Source organism: Mustela nivalis, assembly GCF_964662115.1.
Source record: "Mustela nivalis genome assembly, chromosome: 7".
In the NCBI taxonomy this organism is placed as follows: Eukaryota; Metazoa; Chordata; class Mammalia; order Carnivora; family Mustelidae; genus Mustela; species Mustela nivalis.
In genome coordinates, this window is record NC_139026.1 from 70,574,720 (window position 1) to 70,599,390 (window position 24,671).

A 24,671-nucleotide genomic window follows, 5' to 3' on the forward strand; every position below is an offset into this window, starting at 1 on the left:
TATGGAGCCAATGGATAACTCAGCTCACAGGGGTCTGTACAGGTCTTTCCTCTGTCTTTGCATGAAGGCTTGGCCAACTCATAGCTCACACAGCTGGTATCTTTCTGAATACCTGTGGTAAATAAAAATCACCTCAGTGAAAATGATCCTTGAAAATAATTTTGTATAAAAATAGGGGCCCAAAGAGAAGTCTTCTACTGTTTTGGTAGTTGTTAACTTCAAAGATTCTTGTTTAAAAAAATAAAAAAATGCAAAAATAATAAAAAACAAAAATAATAAAATCATATTTAAGTAGAGGTTATACTAAACCTAACTGGTAATTACAGAAGATCAAGTTTCAGAAGACAGTATGGTATCATTAACTTGAACACACTTCTTAAATATTTCACATTTAAGGTGGGTGGGTCAGATGGATTACATTTTGTTAAAAGTATCTGCTGGACACCTAAAAGTAAATAATTGTTACTTGTCTATTATATCTCAATAAAAAAGTCTCCATTACTACTTATCATTATTACAAGGAAGAAAATACTGATGCTGTCATCTTGCAATTACAACACTGGTATATACAGCTATTGATTTATCCTCTTTTTAAATTTCATGAGCTTCTGAACCAATAGTAGTTATTTTCTCAGTTATCAGGTCAATAAATGCAGGTCTAGATACATATATATGCGAATATCTGTGTATGTAATTCAGAAGTAGTACATTAAGAGTGATATGGCTCTACATGAATGCATATGTTCTCATTTACAGAAACTGAATCTTGGGTACAGCTGACAAGTTGCAGCTTGTGAAGCAAACAGATCGGAGTTTTAATCCAGGGTTTTAATTACCTATTGGATAAACAGCCCAAGTTCCCTTCTAAAGTGGAGATACCACCAGTATCTCACAGGCTCTGAGAGCAAGAGTCAGGCATCATAAGGTCTATCACCATCGCCTGGCCCATGGTAGGTATTCAATCAATACACAGTAGCCATTATTAATTTAAAGCACTGTTATTCAAGTAACAAGATGGCTGACCAGAAACCTCTCATAACCATAAGCTGACTTAAAAAAAAATCCTTAAGCAACTTTTAGCAACTCCCCACAATATAACGCTGGAAAGAACAGAGGCTCTGCAGTTGGAAGGCCTGTGTTCAAGTCTGGCTCTGCCAGCTAAGTAAATGACTTGCACAACTTATTAAATTTCCTTTGGCTTCCATTTTCTCATCTATGGGGTGAAAATAGTATTTTCTTACTGACAATGTTGTTGTGAGAGTCAAGTGAGATATAAAATATAAAATTATTTTCTAAAATTGAGCACTTCTATACAAATGTTAGTTGTTACTACTGTCAAAATATGTGGGCAGGGGCGCCTGGGTGGCTCAGTGGGTTAAAGCTTCTGCCTTCAGCTCAGGTCATGATCCCAGGTCCTGGGGTCAGGCCCCACATCGGGCTCTCTGCTCAGCAGGGAGCCTGCTTCCTCCTCTCTCTCTGCCTGCTTCTCTGCCTACTTGTGATCTCTGTCTGTCAAATAAATAAATAAAATCTTTAAAAAAAAATATGTGGGCAAACAAGGGGGAATGAAGAAGAAACCCTACATATAGTAGATTGACTTCTTGGAATAAAAAATATTTCTAGTTGATTTTTCAGGTTAAAAATTACTGTAACTACTCCAAGAAAAAACACATGACAAATCTGCAAGGTTAAAACTGTTCCATGTGTACACACTGCTTCAAAGAACACAGCACTTTGTGTTCTTGGCTTTGCTGCCTATCAACTACTTTTAGAATCTCTTCTCTGGAGCTCTGTGTCCTCATCGGTAATGTGAGGGGTTAGAATAGATCAGCAGAGCCTTCTCTTAATTCTCTACGAGGCCAATGGAGCATCTTGAAAAAGAAAATGGAATCATTACATTAGATGAGTTATATTAACAATTTAAAAAACCCCAATTTAGCCATAATTAAATATGAAGCTGATTTTTCCAATGCTTAATGGTACTGCTGCCCTAGGAAAGTATCTTAGTAGAAGATTATTTAGAATTGCTTCTACTGCCAGTTTTCCCTTTTTGTTAAATAACACATATTTAGTGCAATTAGGCAAAAAGAAAAAAAAATCCTATCCAGCAATATAAAAAAGCTTTTATAAAACATAAATGAATTAATAGCTTTGATTTTATTATAAAAATTAGGTTTTAGATAGGTTATGTAAAAGTTAAATCCCATAATCATTATTCTGAATACTATGCTTGGCAAGGCCCTAAAGATCCTATTTCATTTGGAGAGATTCAAATTCTTCCTGCAAAACTCCTTTTCAATGCATTTTATTAAATGGATACATGTAGTTATACCTGGCACACTATCTTGATAGACCCCTAAGAATAACAAAAGGGAGTATCTATCCATACCCACCTATCTACATATCTGCAGCACTTGTACTTAAGGCTATTTGCACTACCTAGAAATGTATGCCATGTAAGTAATGGTACAAATATAAAATACTGACTATACTTTTGAATAGTTGAAGCAATTGTGTGATCTCAAGGATCATTAACCTCATATAATAAGGAAAATCACATAAAGAGACTTTAACACATTAGTGGAATCTTACTGGATGACTGACAAAAGGAAATAGGGTAACAGATTACTCTGACTCAATTTAAAGAAGAATAGTATGTGTAACTGGAGTATTATGAAGTTTTTGAAAATATACACCAAAACTCAAATACGGGTCACCCCAAAAACATTACGCCCTTATTTCAACCACTCTTTCAATAGGGCAAACTTTTTTAAAAAATAATTTTAGGAAATTTCTTAGAGCCATAGAACAAAATCATGATTTAAAAGTCACATCTTGTTATTTATTCAATAAATCTATACTGAACACCAAATATCTGTCAGAAATAATGTTAGGCCCTGGGGGTTCTATTAATCATCAACCCTCTTGATAAGATCTAGTTTTAACTTACGTTTGGTTTTTTTCTTCAGCTTCAAATACTTATTACCCAAAGATGAATACTGTACATTATTCAAAAGAATATGACAATATGACAGAGAGTTTGCATTAATCTCTTATGAATTTATGCTAACATATCCTCCTGTTTCTGGACATATTAGAAGTAGTAACAGGTCATTCTTAATTATGAAAAATCTATCTAAGCACACTGAGCTTTTCTGATAACAGATACTTTGCTCCTTGAGCTATATAAACATTTTGGATTCTTATATAGACTCCAGTAAACATAACTAATCCTTCTCACTTGATCTTAGCCAAAAGGCTGAGAAGCGATATAACTAATCCTTCTCATAAAGACTTAGAATTCTTACAAGGAATATTGATCACTGTAAAAGAAATTACATTGTATCATTTTATAGTCTGTTAAACGGTTTTGATGCTTACACATATATATGTATGTAAAAATAAAAAATATATTAAAAATAAAAATATATAATATATATGTAATCCTAATTGGTTTTATGAGATAGGCAGTATAGCTTTATGATCCTCAACTCATTAGTGAAGAAATCAAAGCTTAAAGAATTTAAAGCAATCTTCCAAACACATCCAACTATCCTGCAAATTTATCAATGAATTTTCTATAAGTCCTGAATGTAGCAATTAAGATAACTTTTAACTATGGAATGTTCATTTCATGATGACAGTGTCAGAATGTAAATATCTCTGAGTATAACCTATCAGCCAGCTGTGCACAACTCTTAGCTAAATCATTTACAGTTTATTTTCCCAGTGTGTTGATGAGTCACAGAATTATAATGTAGTCACAGAATTACTGCATATTATTTTAGGAACTATGTAAGATTATATGATAAGTTTACTACTTTAAAAAATAATGAAAACAAAATTTATTGATTTCATAATGATTATCATTTACTTTGCCTATATTTGCTAGGCACTATGCTACTTACTTTGCATAAATAATATTAACCAAAATAACAGCTAGCACTTATCACTATAGACCAGTAAGATTTGAGGATATTTTGTTAATATAGAATAATGTAACCCATCCTGTCTGATGCATGCTATGAATTACATGTTTTCACATTAATTAATGTTTTATGTAGAAAATCCAAAAGGTATTTAAAATTATGAATGATTACATTATTGTTATAAATATCAAAACTGTAAAACATGATCTTGGCTATAAAAAAGCAGTATATATTACTATTAAGTGTTTTTATTTCTTATTTCAATATAATTCAATCAATAACTATATTTCTTAAGAGATGTCCACTGAGATTACAGGGGGTATAACCAACAGAGTATAATAGTAGTTAAGAGCAGGGTTCTTGAGTCAGACTATTGGTTTGGATCCCAGTACCCTCCTTACTAGCTACAGGAGCTTATGCAGGTTTATCTGATATCTGTGCCTTAGCCTGATCATCTGTAAAGTAGAGATAATAACAGTGCTTTCCTCATAAGACTGTTATGAGGATTAAATGGTGTGGACCATTTAATTCATGATCCAGTAAATACAAAATGATGCTTTAAAAACTACCAAGAATTATGGAGAGTAAAATCTTTTTTTAAAAGCTCATCTAGAGGTATATAAAAAGTGCTGTTCATAGTGATTACTCTTAGGAGATAGGGTCATTTTTTTCTGCTTTACTCAAAACAGTCTACAATGAATAGTATTATTTTGTAAACAGATACAGTACCAATACATTTGTAAATTTCTAAAATTGATAATTTATGCATAAATTAAGAGTTAAATGTGGCAATAAAAATATTATTTTCCTTATCTTCTAAAGGATCATATAATTCTAGAGATGGATGAAACATTAGGTGATCACTCAGCTCAGTCTGTAATTTATAGGAAAAAAAACTTCAAAAAATTCATTCATTTATGCACAAATATGTAGTGAATGTCTGTTACTTAGGCATGGTTTTAAACTATGAGAATAGATAGTAACAAAACAGTAGTAAGCAATATACAACACACAAAAAGTAAATGTAGGTCTACTGTCCATTATGCAACAGTTGTAAGGCCAGATATGCTGAAAATTCAGAACTTTCTGGATTTTAGAAAGGCAACATAGTGCTATCCTATATGTCTGTAATCAAACATATTAAAAGGTATAAAGTAAAATGTATCAATGTTCACATCAAATGGAATAAATATAAATTTAAAACAGCCTCATATCTAAGCAGAGCAGTTTTTACCACCAAATGAGTTCAAGACATTCCAGTCACAGCTAACTTCAAATGAAGTATGATAAACTTCAGGCTTTCAGAAATGTTTAGATTTAAAAATGCATATATTATATGTAATGTCAGGAATGACAGGTGCTTTAGAGAACACTAGAGTATGGCAGATAAAGAGTATATGAGTATATAAGCATGTGTGTATGCATGTGTATATGTACATGTGGTCAGGGACATTTTTTGTGAGAAGATGAGATTTAAACAGGGATCCAAGGGAATGAATTATGAAAAGACCTGGGTGCAGAGTATTCTCAGCAGAGAAAAGAGATGAAAAGACTGAGGCAGAAATGTCTTTGGTGTGTATAAGAAGGGACAGTCAAAAGTAAGTGGTACGAGATAAGGTCAGACTGGTAAGGAGATGAAGTATGGATTCATGAGAGTCCTGAAGACCATTATACATATGGACTTTGGAATTTTCTAATATGAAACCACTGTGGATGGGAGGAAGTTTGAGCAGAGGAGTGATATGACTCATATTTTAAAAGTATTACTTTAAAGATAGATACATACAAGATAGATACATCTGCCTTTAAAGGCAGATACACACACACAATGGAATATTACTCAGCCATAAACAAGAATGAAATCTTGCTGTTTGCAATGACATGGATGGAACTAAAGAGAATTATGATAACTGAAGTTTGCCAGAGAAAGACAAATGCCATATGATTTCACTCATGTGGAATTTAAGAAATAAAACAAATGAGCGTAGGGTGGAAAAAAGAGAGGCAAACCAAGAAACACACTCTTAACTACAGAGAACAAACTGCTGGTTACCGGAGGGGAGGGAGGTGGGGGATGGGGAATAGATGATGGGGTTTAAGGAGTGCACCTGAGTACCAGGTGTTGCATGTAAATGATGAATCACTGAGTTGTATATCTGAAACTAATATTATACTGTATGTTAACTAACTGGAATTTAAATAAAAACTTTTAAAAAGTATTAACTTTGAAGGAAAACTGTAGAGAATAGGCTGGAGGGGACCAAGATGATGCAGGGAGATGAGCTGAAGGCCACTGCAAAAATCTACATGAGAACTGATGGTGGCTTACATCAACGTGTTAACAGGGGCTGTGATGAGAAACAAGATTTTGCATATATACTGAAGGTAGTACAGATAGGATTTGTTGATGGAATGGTTGTGAGATATTAGAACAAGAAAAGAAATGAAGATCACACAAAAGTTTTAATTAAAAGAAAAGAATTTTCATTTGCTGAGATAAGGAGAAGGAAGAAATTTGAGGGTAGGCAATAGTTGAGATACAGACACTGGAAGTCTGAGATAGCAATTAGTCATCTTCTAGAACTGTTTACAATATCGATTATCCACTAGCCACATGTAAATTTTACGTAAAAATTCATTTCCTCAGTCATACGAGCCACATTTTCAAGTACTCAGTAGCTGCATGCGGCTGGTGGTTACTCCACTGGACAGCACAGATGGAGACCACTACCATCCTTGCAGAAAGTTCTACTGGACAACACTGTTTTAGAAACTACGTTTTACTGATTACTTACTTTAGGCAAAGCAATGGTGTAAGATGGATAAGAAGCAGGACCCCTATGTCAGAGGGACTTCCAGAGAAAAGAAGTATTAAATAGTTAAACTAGAATTAAGTATAAAATGTGCTTGTTTGAAAACTGATTTTTAGGGCGCCTGGGTGTCTCAGTCGGTCAAGCGTCTGCCTTCAGCTCAGGTCATGATCCCAGGGTCCTGGGATAGAAGCCCCATTTTGGGCTTTCTGCTCAGCAGGGAGTCTGCTACTCCCTCTGCCTGCCACTACCCCTGCTTGTGCTCTCTCTCTCTGTCAAATAAATAAAGTCTTAAAAAAAAAATAGAAAACTTACTTTCTTGGGGCCACTCATATGAAACATGGCTTTTAAGGAACAGTCCACTTCACCTTGGACCCCAGTCCCAACCAATTGTTTCTATTAAATGCTAACTCTGATCCCAGGACAAGGAGATACAGGAACAAGATCACAAGAAATGAGAACAGAGAAAAATTCTGAAACTTCGTACTTTAAATGGTACCAGGCAAAAAAGGAGTATGAATCAGAAAACCTTCCCCTCAGTCTCCTTGATTTCTTCCTCCTCTTTTCCTCTCTAATCTTTTGTTAGCCATACTCTACTTAAGTAGAAATACATTCTTTTCATATTTGAGGAATATTGTAAAAGCAAATGCATTTTCTGGACTATAACTTGAAACAGATGAACAGTCAAAGGCTTTCTGTTTCACATACAGATTTGAGAAGCAGTTTGAACTGTGAAATAATGGTATTTCTGGGATAGTCTATGGGAGAAACAAGACAAAATACTAGAAAGTGGGAATGTGTCAAAAGCCCAGCATATATAGTGACCAAACACAGTGCATGGCAGAGTGGTTTAGCTACTTCATGCCACTTAAAGGGTTTCAATTATGTTTTTATTTTGTTATTCTGTCTCACAATTTGCATGTGTTCTATTTCTACCACCTAAATATAACCTGTCAAGGTAGTCAAAGATGAGAGTAGAAAGGATTTCTTTCCATATTATTGGATTAGATACTAGATACTAGATATAGATACATTCAGCTGTTACCAAATTATGTTCTGTCTTTAGCTGTTTTCTAATTCGATTCCATTGATTAACAGCACTGAGTCAAAAAATGTTCACTGCCATATATATTTGCAGATTGTTAACTTATGTAAATATTTTTACATCTTGGTGGTTTCCTTAGAGAAATTTTAGCTTTCCAGGAAAATCCCTCACAATCCCTAATCAAGAGTATATCTTTGATGCTTTCACCCCATGCACCAAAAGTGTGGCTTTAAACCCATGAAGGTATTCTACAAGTTGCTTCATTATAAATTTTTTAGAAACATCTGCAGCTTGGTCAGTCAGTCAATACTCTGCTAATAGGATAAACTTTTATTGTGTTCAACCACAGAAATTCTGGGGTTGGATGTCACAGCATTAATTTTTCCTAACAGCCCCCTTATTATTTCTTACAGAGGAAATAAGGTCAACATGCTATAAAACTCTCATTTAATGTTTAAACTTTGAATACCAATAACTCACATTACAAGATAGAGAAATATATAAGTACACATCAGGAGCATATTACATTTGATGCTGAGAAAGTCTGACGGCACCAGAAAAGCAAGAGTCAACCATCCTCAGCTGGCTGCCAGCTGAGCCATCTCTCAGATGAATTCTGAATTCCATCAAGTATTTATGATACAGAAAAAGAGTTGTTTAGCCAAGTTTGGAGATATACCATAAAAGCTCTGTATTCAAGTTGTCAATTTTTCAAAAACAGGTCTGGACTGAGTTAACAGACAGCAAAAATTGAGGTAGATTCAGTTAAAACTTTTAGCTTGTTCACAAGCAAGTACAGAATACTATTTAGTCCAAATGGACAAACACACACCTTGTACATCTGGACACTTTCCCCTTGAAATTATGTGCAGAAAATGTGGAGGCCAGATGGACAGATGAAGCTAGGTGCACCCCTCAGCCTCCCTGTATAATACGTTTATGTTCTTTTAAACCACTGCCCTTGGTTTGAGTCTCAAATATAACAAAGAAAGTTAGATTTGACAATTGCTAATTTTAGAGTTTTTACTAAGCGGAAAGAACCCAAAGATGAGTATTTTTTTTAAAGATTTTATTTATTTATTTGACCGAGAGAGATCACAAGTAGGCAGAGAGGCAGGCAGAGGGAGAGGGGGGGAAGCAGGCTCCCCAATGAGCAGAGAGCCCAATGTGGCGCTCGATCCCAGGACCCTGAGATCCTAACCTGAGCCAAAAGCAGAGACTTAACCCACTGAGCCACCCAGGCACCCCCAAAGATGAATATTTTTATTTAAATAAATTATGTGGGGCTTTCCCCCCCTGATTTGTTGATTCTTCTCAGCAGTCACTGAAGTATATTTAAAAATCTCCCCTGAGAGTGTTAGTTTCTCTTTCTAGTTCCATTGGTTTTACTTTAATATATATGTATATTTAAAGATTTTATTTATTTATTTGACAGAGAGAGGGAGAGAGAGAATATGCACAGAGGTAGAAGCAGACTCCCTACTGAGCAGAGAGTCCATCCCAGGACCTTGAGATCATGACCAGAGCCAAAGGCAGACACTTAACTGACTGAGCCACCCAGATGCCTGATTATATTTAAGGGAATTAACTTGTTGTATATAAGTTTACAATCTTTTATCTTCCTTTGAATTAAGCCTTATGTATGCTAATATAGTAGTCTCTTCTTTGTATTGCCCTCTGTCTTAAAGCTATTTTTAAAATAGTAATACGCCTAAATGACTTTATTTTGTTTAGTATTTAATTGGGTCTTGAGACAAAATACCTCTCAGTTCTTATGTTTTACCTTTTTTTTTCTTTAATTTTTTAATTTTTATTATGAAGTACGGCTGGTATACAATGTTTTATCAGTTTCAGTCAACACAGTGATTTGATTCTGTGTATTATTCCCTGCTCACCACAGTAAGTATAGTTACCATCTGTCACTGTACAATGTACTTAAAATATTATTGACTATCTTGATTATCTACTTTTCATCACTGTGACTTATTTTACAACTGGAATTTTCTACCTCTTAATCCCCTTTACTTACTTGGCCAATCCCCACAACACCTTCTCTCTGACAACCACCAGTTTTTCTCTGTATTTGAAAGTCTGTTTTTGTGTTTTGCTTTGTTTTTCAGATTCTATGTATCAGTGAAATCATTTGGTATTTGTCTTTACTGTTTGACTTAATTCATTAATACCTTTTAGGTCTATCCATGTTGTTGCAAATGACAAGATCTTATTCTTTTTTGTGGCTGAGTAATATCTTGTTACACACACAGACACACACTCTGTTCTCCATTTATATACATCTGTATACACACACGTATATGTACACACACACACACACACACACACACACACACACACACACACACTACTTTATCCACTCATGTACTGGTGGTCACTTAGGTTGCTCCTGTGTTCTGGCTATTATAAATAATCCTACAACAAACATAGGGTGCATTCATCTTTTCAAATTAGTGGTTTCATTTCTTCGATAAATACCCAGAAGTGGAATTACTGAATCATGATATTTCTACTTTTAATTTTTTGAGGAAACTCCATGCTGTTTTCCACAGTGGCTGCACCAATTTACATTCCCACAAACAGTGCACAAGGAGTCCTCTTTTTTGCCACATCCACGTTATTTCTTGTCTTTTTGATACTAACTGGTGTAAAGTGATATCTCATTGTAGTTCTGACTTGCATTTCCCTGATGATTAGTGATGTTGAATGTCTTTTTATGTGTCTGTTGGCCATCTGTGTTACCTTCTTTGGAGAAATGTCTATTCAGGTTCTCTGCCCATTTTTAAGAAGATTTTCTTTTGGTGGTGAGTTGTATGTATTCTTAATATATTTTGTAATATTAACCCCTTATCAAATGCATCAGTTGCAAATATCTTCTCCCATTCAGTAGGTTGTCTATTCATTTTGTTGATGGTTTCCTTTGCTGTGGAAAAGCTTATTTTGGTGTAGTGTGTGTGTGTCCTTTATTTCTCTTGCCTGAGGAGAATACCCATAAATATGTTACTAAGGTCAATGTCCAAAACTCCTTTTAGGAGTTTTATGGTTTTGGGTTTCACATGTAGGTCTTTAATCTACCTTGGGGGGAAAAAAACCCACCTTGAGCTTATTATTGTGTGTTGTCTAAGAAAATGGCCCATTTTAATTTCCTTGCATATAGTTGTCCAGTTTTCTCAACACTATTGAAGATACTACCTTTCCTCATTGTATATTCTTGCCTCCCTGTCATAGATTAATCGACTATGTAACTGTGGGTTTATTTCTGGGCTCTCTATCTTGTTGCAATGATCTCTAATAGTACCATACTGTTTTAATTATTATGAACTCTGTAATGTATCTTGAAATCTGGGATTGTAAAACCTCCAGCTTTATTGTTCTTTCTCAAGACTGCTTTAGCTATTCAAGATCTCTTGTGCTTCCATACAAATTTTAGACTTACTTGTTCTAGTTCTGAGAAAAGTACTATTTGTATTTTGATAGTGATTGCACTGAATCTATAAATTGCTTTGGACCATATGGACATTTTAACAATATCAGCTCTTCCAATCCATGATTATGGTCCATCTTTACATTTATTTGTATTTCCTTCAATTTTTTTTTTATCAAAGTCTTAGAGTTTTTAGAGTATAGGTCTTTCACCTCCTTTAATTTATTCTTATTTTATTCTTTTTGGTGCTACTATAAATGGGATTATCTTAATTTCTCTTCCTGCTACTTCATTATTAATGTATAGAAAGATAGCAGTTTTCTATACATTAATTCTGCATTCTGCAACCATACTGAATTCACTTGCTAGTTCTAACGGATTTTTAGTGGCGTCTTTAGGGTTTTCTATATGTAGTTACGATGTGATCTGCAAATAGTGAGTTCTACTTCTTCCTTATGAATGTGGATGCCTTTTGTTCCTTTTTCTTTTCTGATTGCTGTGGCTAGGACTTCTAGTACTATGTTGAATAGAAGTGGTGAGAGTAAACATGTCTTATGTCTAATATTAGAAGAAAAGCTTTCAATTTTTCACCACTGAGCATGATGTTAGCTATGGGTTTTTCATATATGGCCTATTTTTAAAAAGGATTTTATTTATTTATTTGATAGAGAGTGAGAGAGAGAATGACAGGGAAGAGGATCAGAGGGAGAAGCAGACTCCCCATGGAGCCAGGAGCCCGATGCGGGAATCGATCCCAAGGTTCCGGGATCATGACCTGAGCTGAAGGCAGTCACCTAACCAACTGAGCCACCCAGGTGCCCCCATATATGGCCTTTATTATGTTGAGGTATGCTCCCTTTAAGCCCTCTACTGAGAGTTTTTTATCATAGACAGATGTATTTTGTCAAGTGTTTTTTCTGCATCTATTGACACAATTATATGATATTTTTTATCCTCCCTCTTGTTAATACGAGGTATCACATTGATTCATTTGTGAATAATGAACCATCCTTGCATTCCTGAAATAAATCCCACTTGGTGGTGTTGAATGACCCTCTTAATGTATTGCTGAATTCAGTTTGCTAATGCTCTGTTGAGGATTTTTACATCTATGTTCATCAGGGATACTGGCTTGTAGTTTTCTTTTCTTTGTAGTGTTTGTCTGGTTTTGCTACTAAGGTAATAAAGGCTGGCCTTGTTGAATGAATTTGAAAGCTTTTCTTCCTCTTCTTTTTTTCAGAATAGTTTGAGAAGAACAGGTATTAGCTCTTTAAATGTTTGGTCAATTCACCGATGAAGACAACTGGTCCTGGACTTTCATTTGTTGGGAATTTTTTTTTTATTGCCAGTTCAATTTTCTTACCAGTAATGTATTTCTTCAGGTTTTCTATTTCTTTCTGATTCAATTTTGAAAGATTTTATGTTTCTAAAGATTTATCCCCATTTCTTCTAGTTTGTCCAATTTGTTGCCATCTAATTTTTCACTGTATTCCCATAATCTTTTGTATTTCTGTGGTGTCAGTTATTATTTCTCCTCTTTCATTTCAGACTTTTATTTATAAATACATACATACATACATACATACATACATAATTTTATTTAATTTCTCTCATTTTTTTTTTTTTTCCAGAATCTGGCTACTGATTTGACTATTTGATCTTTTCAAAGAACCAGCTCTTATTCTCATTAATTTTTTTTGGGTCTCTATTTCACTTATTGCCACACTAATTTTTATTACTTCATTCCTTCTACTAACTTTGAGCTTTGTTTGTTTATTTGTTTTCCTAGGTCCTTTAGTTGTAAGTTAGATTGACATTTTTCTTATTTCTTGAGGTAGGCCTATATTAGTATAAATATCCCTCTTAGAACTGCTTTTGCTGTGTCCCAAAGATAATGAACAGTTGTGTTTCCATTTTCATTTGTCTCCATGAATTTTTTTTTTTTTAATTTCCTCTTCAATTCTTTACTGACCCACTGGTTGTATAGTCCCCATGTGTTTGTGTTTGGGTTTTTCCAGTTTTTTTTTTCCTTGTAATTAATTTCTAGTTTCATACTGTTATATTCAGAAAAGATGCTTAATATGATCTTAATCTTGTTAAATTTATTGAGATTTGTTTTGTGACCTAACGTGATCTATCCTAGAGAATATTTCATGCTCATTTGAAAAGAATGTGTATTCTACTGTTTTTGGGTGGTATATTCTGTATATATTTGTGAAGTCCATCTGACTGAATGTGTGGTTCAGTTTTCTTATTTTCTGTCTGGGTGGTCTATACATTGATATAAATGAGGTGTTAAAGTCCCCTATGGTTATTGTATTACTGCCAATTTCTCCCTTTAAATGTGTTAATACTTGCTTTTGGATTGAACCCTTTTAATCATTATATAATGACTTTATATTTTTTTTAATTATTATTTTTAAAATTAATTTTTTTAGCATAACAGTATTCATTATTTTTTCACCACACCCAGTGCTCCATGCAATCCATGCCCTCTATAATACATACCACCTGGTACCCCAACCTCCCACCCCCCTGCCACTTCAAACCCCTCAGAATGTTTTTCAGAGTCCATAGTCTCTCATGATTCACCCCCCCTTCCAATTTACCCCAACTCCCTTCTCCTCTCTAACTCCCCATGTCCTCCATGCTATTTGTTATGCTCCACAAATAAGTGAAACCATATGACAATTGACTCTCTCTGCATGACTTATTTCATTCAGCATAATCTCTTCGAGTCCCGTCCATGTTGCTACAAAAGTTGGGTATTCATCATTTCTGATGGAGGCATAATACTCCACAGTGTATATGGACCACATCTTCCTTATCCATTCATCCGTTGAAGGGCATCTTGGCTCTTTCCATAGTTTGGCGACTGTGGCCATTGCTGCTATAAACATTGGGGTACAGATGGCCCTTCTTTTCATGACATCTGTATCTTTGGGGTAAATACCCAGGAGTGCAATTGCAGGGTCATAGGGAAGTTCTATTTTTAATTTCTTGAGGAATCTCCACACTGTTCTCCAAAGAGGCTGCACCAACTTGCATTCCCACCAACAGCGTAAGAGGGTTCCCCTTTCTCCACATCCCCTCCAACACATGTTGTTTCCTATCTTGTTAACTTTGGTCATGTTCATCATCACTAGCCCTCAGGGAGATTCAAATTAAAGCCACATTGAGATATCATCACCTTACACCAGTTAGAATGGCCTTTGTCTTTTTTTTTTTTTTTTAAAGATTTTATTTATTTATTTGACAGACAGAGATCACAAGTAGGCAGAGAGGCAGGCAGAAAGAGAGAGGAAGGGAAACAGGCTCCCTGCTGAGCAGAGAGCCCATGTGGGGCTCGATCCCAGGACCCTGAGACCATGACCTGAGCCGAAGGCAAAGGCTTAAACCACTGAGCCACCCAGGCGCCCCGGCCTTTGTCTTTTATTACAGTCATTGTTTTAATATCTATTTTGTCTGATGTAAGTATTGCCTCTAAACCTTTTCTTTTTCCACCTCCATTTCCATGGATTATCTTTTTCTATCCTTCACTTTCAGTCTATAAGTGTCTTCTGTCATGAATTTTTCTCTTATAGGCAAGATGGGTCTCGTTTGTTTATTTTTTTTAAATCCATTTTTTTGGGCACCTGGGTGGCTCAGTGGGTTAAGCCTCTGCCTTCGGCTCAGGTCATGATCTCAGGGTCCTGGGATCGAGTCTCGCACTGGGTTCTCTGCTTGGCAGGGAGCCTGCTTCTTCCTCTTTCTCTCTCCCTGCCTGCCTCTCTGCCTACTTGTGATCTCTCTCTGTCAAATAAATAAATAAAAACTTTTTAAAAAAAATTTTGTTGCTACAAAAGTTGGGTCATTTTGTCAGCCTATGTTTTTTGCTTAGAGCATTTAGTCCATTTATATTTAAAGTAAATATTATAAAGTGATGTAAATAAAATTAAAATATATTTAAAGTAATTATTAAAGTATATTTAAAGCAATTAAAAATAAATTATTAAATTTATATTTAAAAGTAATTATTAAAGTAATGATAAAGTAATTATAAATATATACTTATTGCCATTTTGTTAATTTTCTGGTTGTTTTTATAGTTCTTCTCTGTTCCTTTCTTCTTCTGTTCTCTTCCTTTGTGGTTTGATTACTTTCCTTAGTGTTATGCTTGGATTTCTTTCTCTTTATTTTTTTGTGTATCTGCTATGGAATTTTTGATTTGTGGTTACTATGGGATTCATATTTAACACCCTACGTATGTAGCAGTCTATGTTAAGCTGATAATCCCTTAAGTTCAAACACATTCTAAAACACTAAATTTTTATTCCCCATCCATATTTTATGTATATGAAATCATATTTTACTTCTTGTGTATTCTTTGGCTAATTTTTATAGATATGATTGACTTTTACTATTTTTGTGTTTAACCATCATATTGGCTTCATACATAGTTGATTACTATTTTTATCAGTGAATTTTTTTCCTTTCATAATTTTCTCATTTCCAATTATGGTCTTTTCTTTCCATGTAAAGAATTCCCTTTAACATTTCTTATTAAGTCTGGTTTAGTGGTGATAAATTCCTTTGTTTTTCTGGGAAATTATCTCCCCTTCAATTCTGAATCATAACCTTGCTGGGTCATAGGCTTTTTCCTTTTAGCTGTTTCAATGTATCGTGCCCCTATCTTCTGCCCTGAAAAGTTTCTGCTGAAAAGTCAGCTGATAGCCTTATGGGGTTTCCTTTATATGAGTTCACTTTTCTCTTGTGGCTTTTAATATTCTCTCTTAAGTTTTTGCTATTTTAATTATGTGTTTTTGTGTGGACCTCCTAGGGTTTATTTTGTTTGGGGCACTCTGATTCCTGGACCTGGATATCCGTTTCCACCCCCAGATTAAGGAAGTTTTCAGCTATTATTTTTTCAAATAAGTTTTCTGTCCCCTTCTCTCTTTTCTTCTTCTGGGGTCACTATAATGTGAATGTTATTCTGCTTAATGATATCACTGAGTTCCCTTAACCTATTCTTATTTGTTATTATTATTCTTTCTTTTTGCTGTTAAGGTTGGTTATCTTCCATTTTCCTGTCTTCCAAATTATTGGTCCATTCTTCTGCATCCTCTAATATGCTGCTGATTCCCTCTAGTGTATTTTTCCTTTCAATTAGTGTACTCTTTAATTCTAACTGCTTATTTTTTATAGTTTCTATCTTTTTGTTGAAGTTCTCATTGTGTTCATCCACTTTTTTTTCAAATCCAGTGAGTACCTTTATGATCATTACTTTGAATTCTTTATCGGGCTTATAAAAGGGATAATTAACTAAATAAGTTGGTTGCAAAGAATATGAAATAAAATTAAATGCCTTTATTTTCCCTTCTTTAAATATTAAACTTAAGTCCACAAATATAATTAGGCCAAAATGCAAGAAAATTTCATTGACTAGGAATTTTACCATTGTTTTAATATGTGTACTACACAGTATTTAAGAAAAATCAAAAGATGTCAGTATTAAAAAGAAAGTCTCTATCTTTGCACAGGGCACTGTCAATTTCTTAACTGCCAGAAATGCCTCCACAAAATGCTAAGGTGTCACGGTACAGGGTGACTTTTCTCTATCATGAACAAATGCAACATGTTTCCAGTATACACAAGCATAACATAAAGTAAACTTGACTAGTCGCTCAAGACAAAGAAGCACTAAGCACCTAACATGGTGCTGAAAACAATTTCTTTTTAATACATGTTTGCTAAATGATGGACTTATGATGCAAATATAAGCTATAGCCCACAGTATTGGCTTTTGCAATGTTTATACCCTCATCATATTCCAAAAGGTTAAGGCAACTAAAAAACATGAATAAAAATGATAAAGATAAACACACTGAGAAGAAAAGTTGCAACTTTTCTTCTTAGTAGGTGAACAAGATGGAGCTAGTAAGCATGTACTTGATAACTTCATCTGCACTGTAAGGTAAGATTTAAAAATGAACATATTATCTTTCTGTTGAAGGACCATGTTATTTACTGCATTTTTCTTTTCTAAAAGTAGTCAGAATAAACAGAAAATGGGATTTTTCCTAATCAGGGGTCTGGGAACTAGGAATCAATGTTTTAGCTCAAGAAAACATTTTAGGGGCACCTGGGTGGCTTAGTGGGTTAAAGCCTCTGCCTTTGGTTCAAGTCATGATTCCAGGGTTGGGATCAAGCTCCACATCAGGCTCTCTGCTCAGTGGGGAGCCTGCTTCTCCCTCTCTCTCTCTGCCTGCCTCTGCCTACTTGTGATCTCTGTCAAATAAATAAATAAAATCTTTAAAAAAAAAAAAAAGAAAACATTTTAGTTCCACAAATCATTGTTTAGGATAAACAACAGTAGAAAAGAAGGCAGTGCAGACTCTAGTCTGAAGGTCAGTAAAATCTGGGGGGAGACAGAGAATAAGTGTGTTTATAGATTTTATTTAAGCACGGGGGAATAGTAATAAGTAAAAGTGTACCTGCAAGCTGTATTATGGAACCAAATAAACAAAAAAATAGAAATCTATATTTAATACAAACAACCATAAACCACAAGAGGAAGTATAAACCACTTTATCGCAGATTCCCAGAAAGTCCACTTACCTATTGCTTGAGCTAAGGCTATTACAACCTCCTGGCAAGTTGTAACTTCGGTGACCCCACAAACAATCCTCTGAACTCCATCCACCCATACTTTAAGTTCCATGGTGTAGCAGCCAGTCACCTAAGGGCCCTGAGACTGGTCATCAAGGTGTCAGGTCATGTCGCTGGCTATGGAAATATGGGGAAGGCAGAGTCTTGTGTAGTCAGCTAAAAAGAAGAAAAAACATTTTAAATAAAACGAGTCTTTAAATTTCTTTTACTAAGTATTATGTGAAATAAATTCTAATATCTCATAATCCTACCACCATTAATGACCATGTACATACTTACTTTATAGAACTGTATTTGGTAGCATGAATACAACTATAGTCACCTATTCATGATAGTGACTCATATTATTATAATTTTCATAATTATAATTTTCATCATAAAGTAACTCTAAGAAATCAAAAAGTAACTCTAAGAAATCTTACTTACTTGACTAAGCCCTACTGCTCAACATATAAGCTATTCCTTTCTTTAAAAAAAAAACAAAACTCATTAGGATCATTTGTAAGGTTAAAAAACAGTTTTTGTCATTTTTTGAAAAATAAACCAGTTGAACCAGTTTCCATAGCCTTGCGAGCATTTGTAAATGTATCTTCACAACTCCACTGCATTCCTTGGTTTCATGTGTCCCTTGCCTCCCTCCCTTCCCGGAAGGACTGAGAGTGTGGTCTTCAACACTCAAACTCCAACACCAACCACAGCATAAGGCACAAGTGTGCAGAAAGCAGATGATGGAAATTAATTTCTTTATTGACTGACAACTTCCCCATGAATGAACTGCTTGTCCTTTTCTCATTTATTTAACTGGGGTTTGACAGTATTCTTAAATTACAAGAGTTATTCTAATAATATAAACCTCAACTTTTTGTTACACTTGCTGTTTCCCCATTGTTTGATTTTTTTCTTTAAAGCTGCATTATATATATGTCTTTCACATTCTCACACAATCAAACCAAATGCCTTGATTTCTTGTATTGATCAGAATGTTATTAACTGGTTAAAAATCAATTGTACACAATTCTTTTTCCTGTAGGTTTTTAAAATCTCAGCTCTTCCTGTGTTAAAAACTAATCAATCAATGATTTGTCTACTGTCTTATGATTCTATTTTCTTATTGGTTTTGAAAAAAATGCTAAAGTTTATGAGATGCAATAAACATTGATTTAATTAAAATGATTTAAATTTATTTAAAGGTTGATGATGGAACTGGTGTTTCAGGATCAATGACTTATTGAAAAGCTTATTTTAAAAACACTAAAAACATGTCTAGTAAAAGAGTATAATATAGTCCTTGTGCATTTTCTTAAAAGACCTAAGATAGTTCTAGGCCACCCGTCACCTGGGTATATAAGTCAGAACACACATGAGTGAAGGAGAATAAACCTATTGCTCTCTCTAGAGAAGGTACAAAAATACATTTTTTCATGCTGAAAACAAGGGAAAGGATGGACCGTTTCCCAGTGTGTTGATTTGGCTCCTTCTGCCTCCACACTGAAGTGCCAAGGTGGTTTCATAAACCCCCTGTATGCCCAGAAGAAGAGCCACTTGCCTCTGACACGCTAATTTCCACAACTGTGTTCCTCAGTTTGAAATCCCACAAGAGGCTAAAGTTTCTGGGGTGTGAGGGTGGGGGGGGGGGGATGCTCCAACTTTATTTGTAAGAAATCTTGCAAATAAAGTTAAACAAGTTTTCTTTTTACAGTTATAGTACTCTGAGCATTTAATAGGCACACTTGAAATTCCAAATGAGAGGTTTATATATGCTACTGTCCCCAATCCATTTAAAGACCATTTAAGGAAAGGAAACAGTCAGAATCTGACTCCTCAGATTCCTGCTGGAAATGCTCCTCTCTTAAAACAAGAGATTTTTCCTTCTCCACCAGGTGCTCTATTTACTAAAAATAGAATATGTATTATTCTTTTTGGAATAAAATTAAGATTAAAAAATGGTCACACATTAATATATTGTATTAAATTAATATGTTAAAATTAAATTATTTTATTAAATAAAAAACTCAGCTGAGTTTAAAAAAACTAAGCTGAATTAAAATCTATTTAATACCTAGTCCATTGTTTTTCATTAAAAAGATCTTAAACTTGGGAAACCTAGCAAGAAAGATCTCATTAAAGGCCTCCTCCCCCAAAAGAAACCTATCATTTAAAAGAAACTTATGAGGTCCATTTTTAAGTTCTATAAAGATTTTAGTACACCACCTCTTATTTTCTTATCTTGAATTATCATTGTTTTACCTCAAACTTTTAACCATTAAGTGAATACAAATGAACATAGAGCACATGCATATCTGTTAAATATTACAGAGTATAATAATGTTGTGGGAAAACATTGAGCATAAATAATATTGCTTAGTTGATATAAACTTGCAAGGTGTTTATCCTCTTGATCAGAGACTTCCTACCACGGCTCATCACAGAGAAGACCAGCATCTGCATTTTTCTTCTAACACCATTAATACTATCTTTCAAACTGAAATCCTTAAGGAAAGTAAAAAAGATGCCTTAATAGATCAGATCAATGAACCACATGGTCCAAAATTTTATTTCTAGCAGAGCCCCTGTTTTCCAAATATGGCTTCTGTCAAGTTTGGGGCTGTACTAACAATCATCCCCCTAGCTTCCCTCAAAATCGTGGTGTTATTCATGAAAGTCATTTGAAGAATCTGTCTTCTCGGTGGAAGCCCCTACTACTCCCTTCTGTGCTGTGGTCCAGAGCCCAACTCCCACGATTTGCTCCCAGCCCCAGAACTAGACTAGAGGGAAAACGGAAGTCCTACACTGTAGGTGCGTATGGTGGACTGCTCATCATTGGGACTAAGGACTCAAGAAGCTAAGGGGCTTTGACATCTCAGTTGGAATTTGGAATAAATTTTTCCATGGAAACAATAATGTAGGTAGAAGTAAGGTTCTATTGCAAGGGTATTATTATAGTTGTTATTGTTTTTACCATAAGGTTTCTATATTCAAATCATTATTATTTTAACTATTATAATGAAAAATTAGGTTTATTCAGTAACATGTTACTGGGAACAAGTGTTCTTTAGTTAAAAACTATTTATTACCTTGAAAGCATATTGGAATTAAGCATCTACATTTGTGGAGACACACTCCCCCAAGAACAGTGCTTTAATGAAACAATTTTAGTCAATCCTCATTATTCATGGGTTCCTTATTTGTGAATTCACACATTCACTAAAATTTATTTGTAACTCCAAAATCAATATTTATGGCACTTTCAGAGTCATTCAAAGACATGTATACAGCTGTGAAAAATCTGAGTGGTCTGACCTACACATTCCCAGCTGAGGTCATAAAGAAGCATTATTCTGCCTTCTTGTTTCAGCTCTCATACTGTTGACAAGTTACCTCTTCCCAGTGTATTTCGTGCCATGTTTTGGCATTCTTGTAGTTTTTGTTGGTGATTTCACTGTTGAAAATGGCTCCCAAGCATAGTGCTGACATAAGTATAAGAAGGCTGTGATGTGACTTATGGAGAAAAGTATGTGTTGTTAGGTATGAATTATAGAGCTACTGGCTGTGAGTTTAATGTTAATGAATCAACGACGTGTGTCAAATAAGGTATTTTTTGACAGAAAAACACAGAAAACAAAGTGATGTATTGATCAGCCGATGAAACTGTTGTGACCAAGGGCTCTCACAAAAAACAAGAATTGACTGAAAGCTTTAAAATGATCTAACTTCCTTGTGATGCTACCATCAGGCTACTGCTAAGCAAACTGCATTACCCCCTGGACCCTAGACACAAACATACAGGTGGTTTAGTGCCAATTTTAACATTTCTTTCATGTCCAGTTTTGCTCAATATCTATGGTTATTGCATATTAAAGTATTCTTTATAGAAAGAGCCTACAGATAAAATGTGTTATAATAAAATCTTCACAATCAAACTAGCTATTTTAAATAAAACATTGATGCTAGCCACTAGTTCTTCTGGCACCGTACAGAGATTATGCACAATGAACACTGTATATTATGAAGAGTACTTACTAGAACTAATAATCAGATACCCCAATTCTCTTTTGTACAGAAAGCTAGTTAAAAAATAAAATCTAGGGGTGCCCAGGTGGCTCAGTCAGTTGGGTGACAGACTCTTGGTTTTGCTCAGGTCATGATCTCGGGAGGTCATGAGATAGAGCTCTGTGCTGGGCTCGGTGCTCAGCGGGAAGTCTGCTTCTTTTTTCCCTTCACCCCTCCCCCTACCTGCATATATGCACTCTCTTTCTCCAATAAATTAATCTTTAAAGAAAAAAAACTAGAGGGAGTCTAGATTACCTCATTCTAAAACTAATTTTATGTGAGAAATGAAGTTATAGAGAACAACTATTATGAAGTAAAAAAGTATTAACTTTTTAATAATCAAATGGTGACTGAGGTAAGGAAAAAAATGGTACCTCTTGCCTGTGGGAGATGGAAAAGTAACCAAACATAAAAACAAATAACAACAACAGGAAAAAAACAACCTGGATAACATGACAAGATGAAGCACAATGAGAGAGAAGGAGAGGGAGGGTGAAAACACATTAAGAAAGGAAAAAAGTGGGTAAGAAAACAGATTTTGTCTAGACAAATAACAGTTTCTGGAAAACTGCCTCAGATGCCAGTCATGGGTTGCTTGCTCCTCAACTGCAGTATTCAGCTGATGCATGTTTACAACACTCTGGTTCTGTATTTTGGAAACCCAGTTAAATGTTTGGTTGCTTGTAGCAAACCCATTATTTTGCTATAATACAGTCCTGTAAACTCTGTCATAGAAAGTAGGTTGTCATAAAAGGCACACAATGTTCAAAAGTGGACACTAAGGCAGAGGACTTCAGCGATATCAATCAAAGCCTCCCAAAATGAGATATTAAGAACAACAGTCCTGTGACATGCACCAAGGAAATAAGGCTCCCCAGTCTAACAATTCTGGGAAACATTTTTCAAAACACATTGGCTCTGGGAGACCATGTGCAGCAGATACCTCACAGCAGAGAAACTGGTTAAACTCTGTTAAACTAGGACTCAGTGACATAGCACAGAGGATGAGATAGTGGCAAAGAGCCACAATGCGTACAACTACAGGATACAAATGACCAAATTCTGAAGACATGCTATATATAAAACAAGATTTCAGCTAGCCCTTTAATGTATTTTGCGACACCCACGAGTGGTGATAGAGACACTGTGTGAAGCTCACTTGTGGGAACAGTAGAGTACAAATGAGAATGTTTAATAGCTTTTCTCTTTTTCTTATATGAAGTCTTAATTGCCACAATTAAGCTATGCCTTCTAAAGATGGGTTTTGTATTTTTCTTATTAGTCATAGAATTTTTTGATAGTATGTTTTTAAAAGTTCACAATGCTAAGCAATATTTGCACATTAATTATTAAATCCAGTAAACCCATGCTCTTTCCTTTACTATTCATCATCTTCAGGTCACAGCATTTAAACATATGCAGTGAAACATTTCCCAAATTTAACATGTTCAAGTGACGATTCTGCAATTATGGCAATGAAAGGCATGAATACTTACTCTCTGCTAAGCAAGGAGTATTGTGTCTCACTTATTCCTCACGATACAATTCAGTGGGTTAGGTATCACTAGCCTTATTTTAAAGAGAAAAGTGACTCTCAGTTTAAATAACTCTTGCAAGGTCAGAAACCTAGGAATTTAGGGGCATATATTCTAAATTGGGATGAGTAAAGAAATTAAAGCATGAATAAGGCACACTTCTCTAAAAGGAGTCTATGTACCCAAATAAATGTTTTTAAAATGCCCTAAGTTACACTAAGAAATCTCACCTACCATCACTTGAAAATTTACTTTTATTAATAACCAATGATCAGACAACATGTATAAATTTTCCATTCTAGGAGAAAGAAAAGAATAAACCAACTAAATCATGTTGAGAAACTACAGTTTTAATTCAGAGAACCTATAATAAATAACTGCACATGTCAGCAAAATGAGTGTCTCATGATCAGGTTCATTTTCAGTACTAACAAACTATTCCTCCAGTTTTTGAAAATTACATCCAGATTTATTTTTACAGAGTCTAAAATAAATATGTCTGCATATTTATGATAATTTTTAACTCTTGACTTAAATACAAACCAAAGCTTCTAAGAGATTTCTGGCATTTTCTTTAAGTTTATACCATTAAAAACTACTTTTTGGAAAGAGCCATTTTTTCAAGGTAACACTGATTAGTGGAAACAATGTACCAAGGTTCAAATCCTGAGTCTATTACTTACTGTATGACTTAAGTCAAGACACAGAACTTTTCAAGAGGCATTTGTGAGAAATGAAATATCTTTTAAAAATGTATTTAGTGCAGGGCTTAACACAATATATGAATTCAACAAAAGTTAATTCTGTGAATGGAAATAAAAATTGTAACTTTCAAAATTAGAAACTTCTTTATCATATGAAAAATCAACACAAAAACAAAATTTCAGGAATACTATTTTAATAAGAGCATCTTAAAATAAAGTCATTTTAGTTTATTACAGCATGTACCTTAAGAGCAGCCAACATTCTAGAAGTTTTTAAATCAAGACTAGAAATGATAATTGGGATTAGCATCCATATTAAGAAATTTCAAATGCATCTGGTATAAATATGACACAAATCAAGCTAAAGTTACTGGTATAAAAATACTGATCCTGCTATTAAGACCTAGCTTTCTATCCTTAAAAAAGTAAAACTTTACAATGAATATAGGTAGTAATTTTAGTTTTTTATTTAGCACCAAATTTGGTGCTGTAAGAGCCATTCCCCTCAGCTGAG

At 34.6% G+C, this 24,671-nt stretch overlaps 1 protein-coding gene across 4 annotated transcripts in view; it reads right to left on the bottom strand.

Annotated features, from left to right (window-relative positions):
- The window catches only part of RASSF8 (Ras association domain family member 8), a 31,965-nt gene extending 8,533 nt beyond the window's left edge, over nucleotides 1-23,432 (bottom strand). Inside the window, exons 1-2 of one of the 4 annotated variants that reach the window (XM_082738543.1) lie at nucleotides 23,415-23,432; nucleotides 17,818-18,024 (exon numbers count right to left, since the gene is read on the bottom strand). In XM_082738543.1, the coding sequence (XP_082594669.1) occupies nucleotides 17,818-17,920 (103 nt within the window). In that variant the 5' untranslated portion in view covers nucleotides 17,921-18,024; nucleotides 23,415-23,432. The other 3 variants (XM_082738540.1, XM_082738541.1, XM_082738542.1) reach the window with 3 other exon arrangements.
- Nucleotides 23,433-24,671: the final 1,239 nt, after the last annotated feature.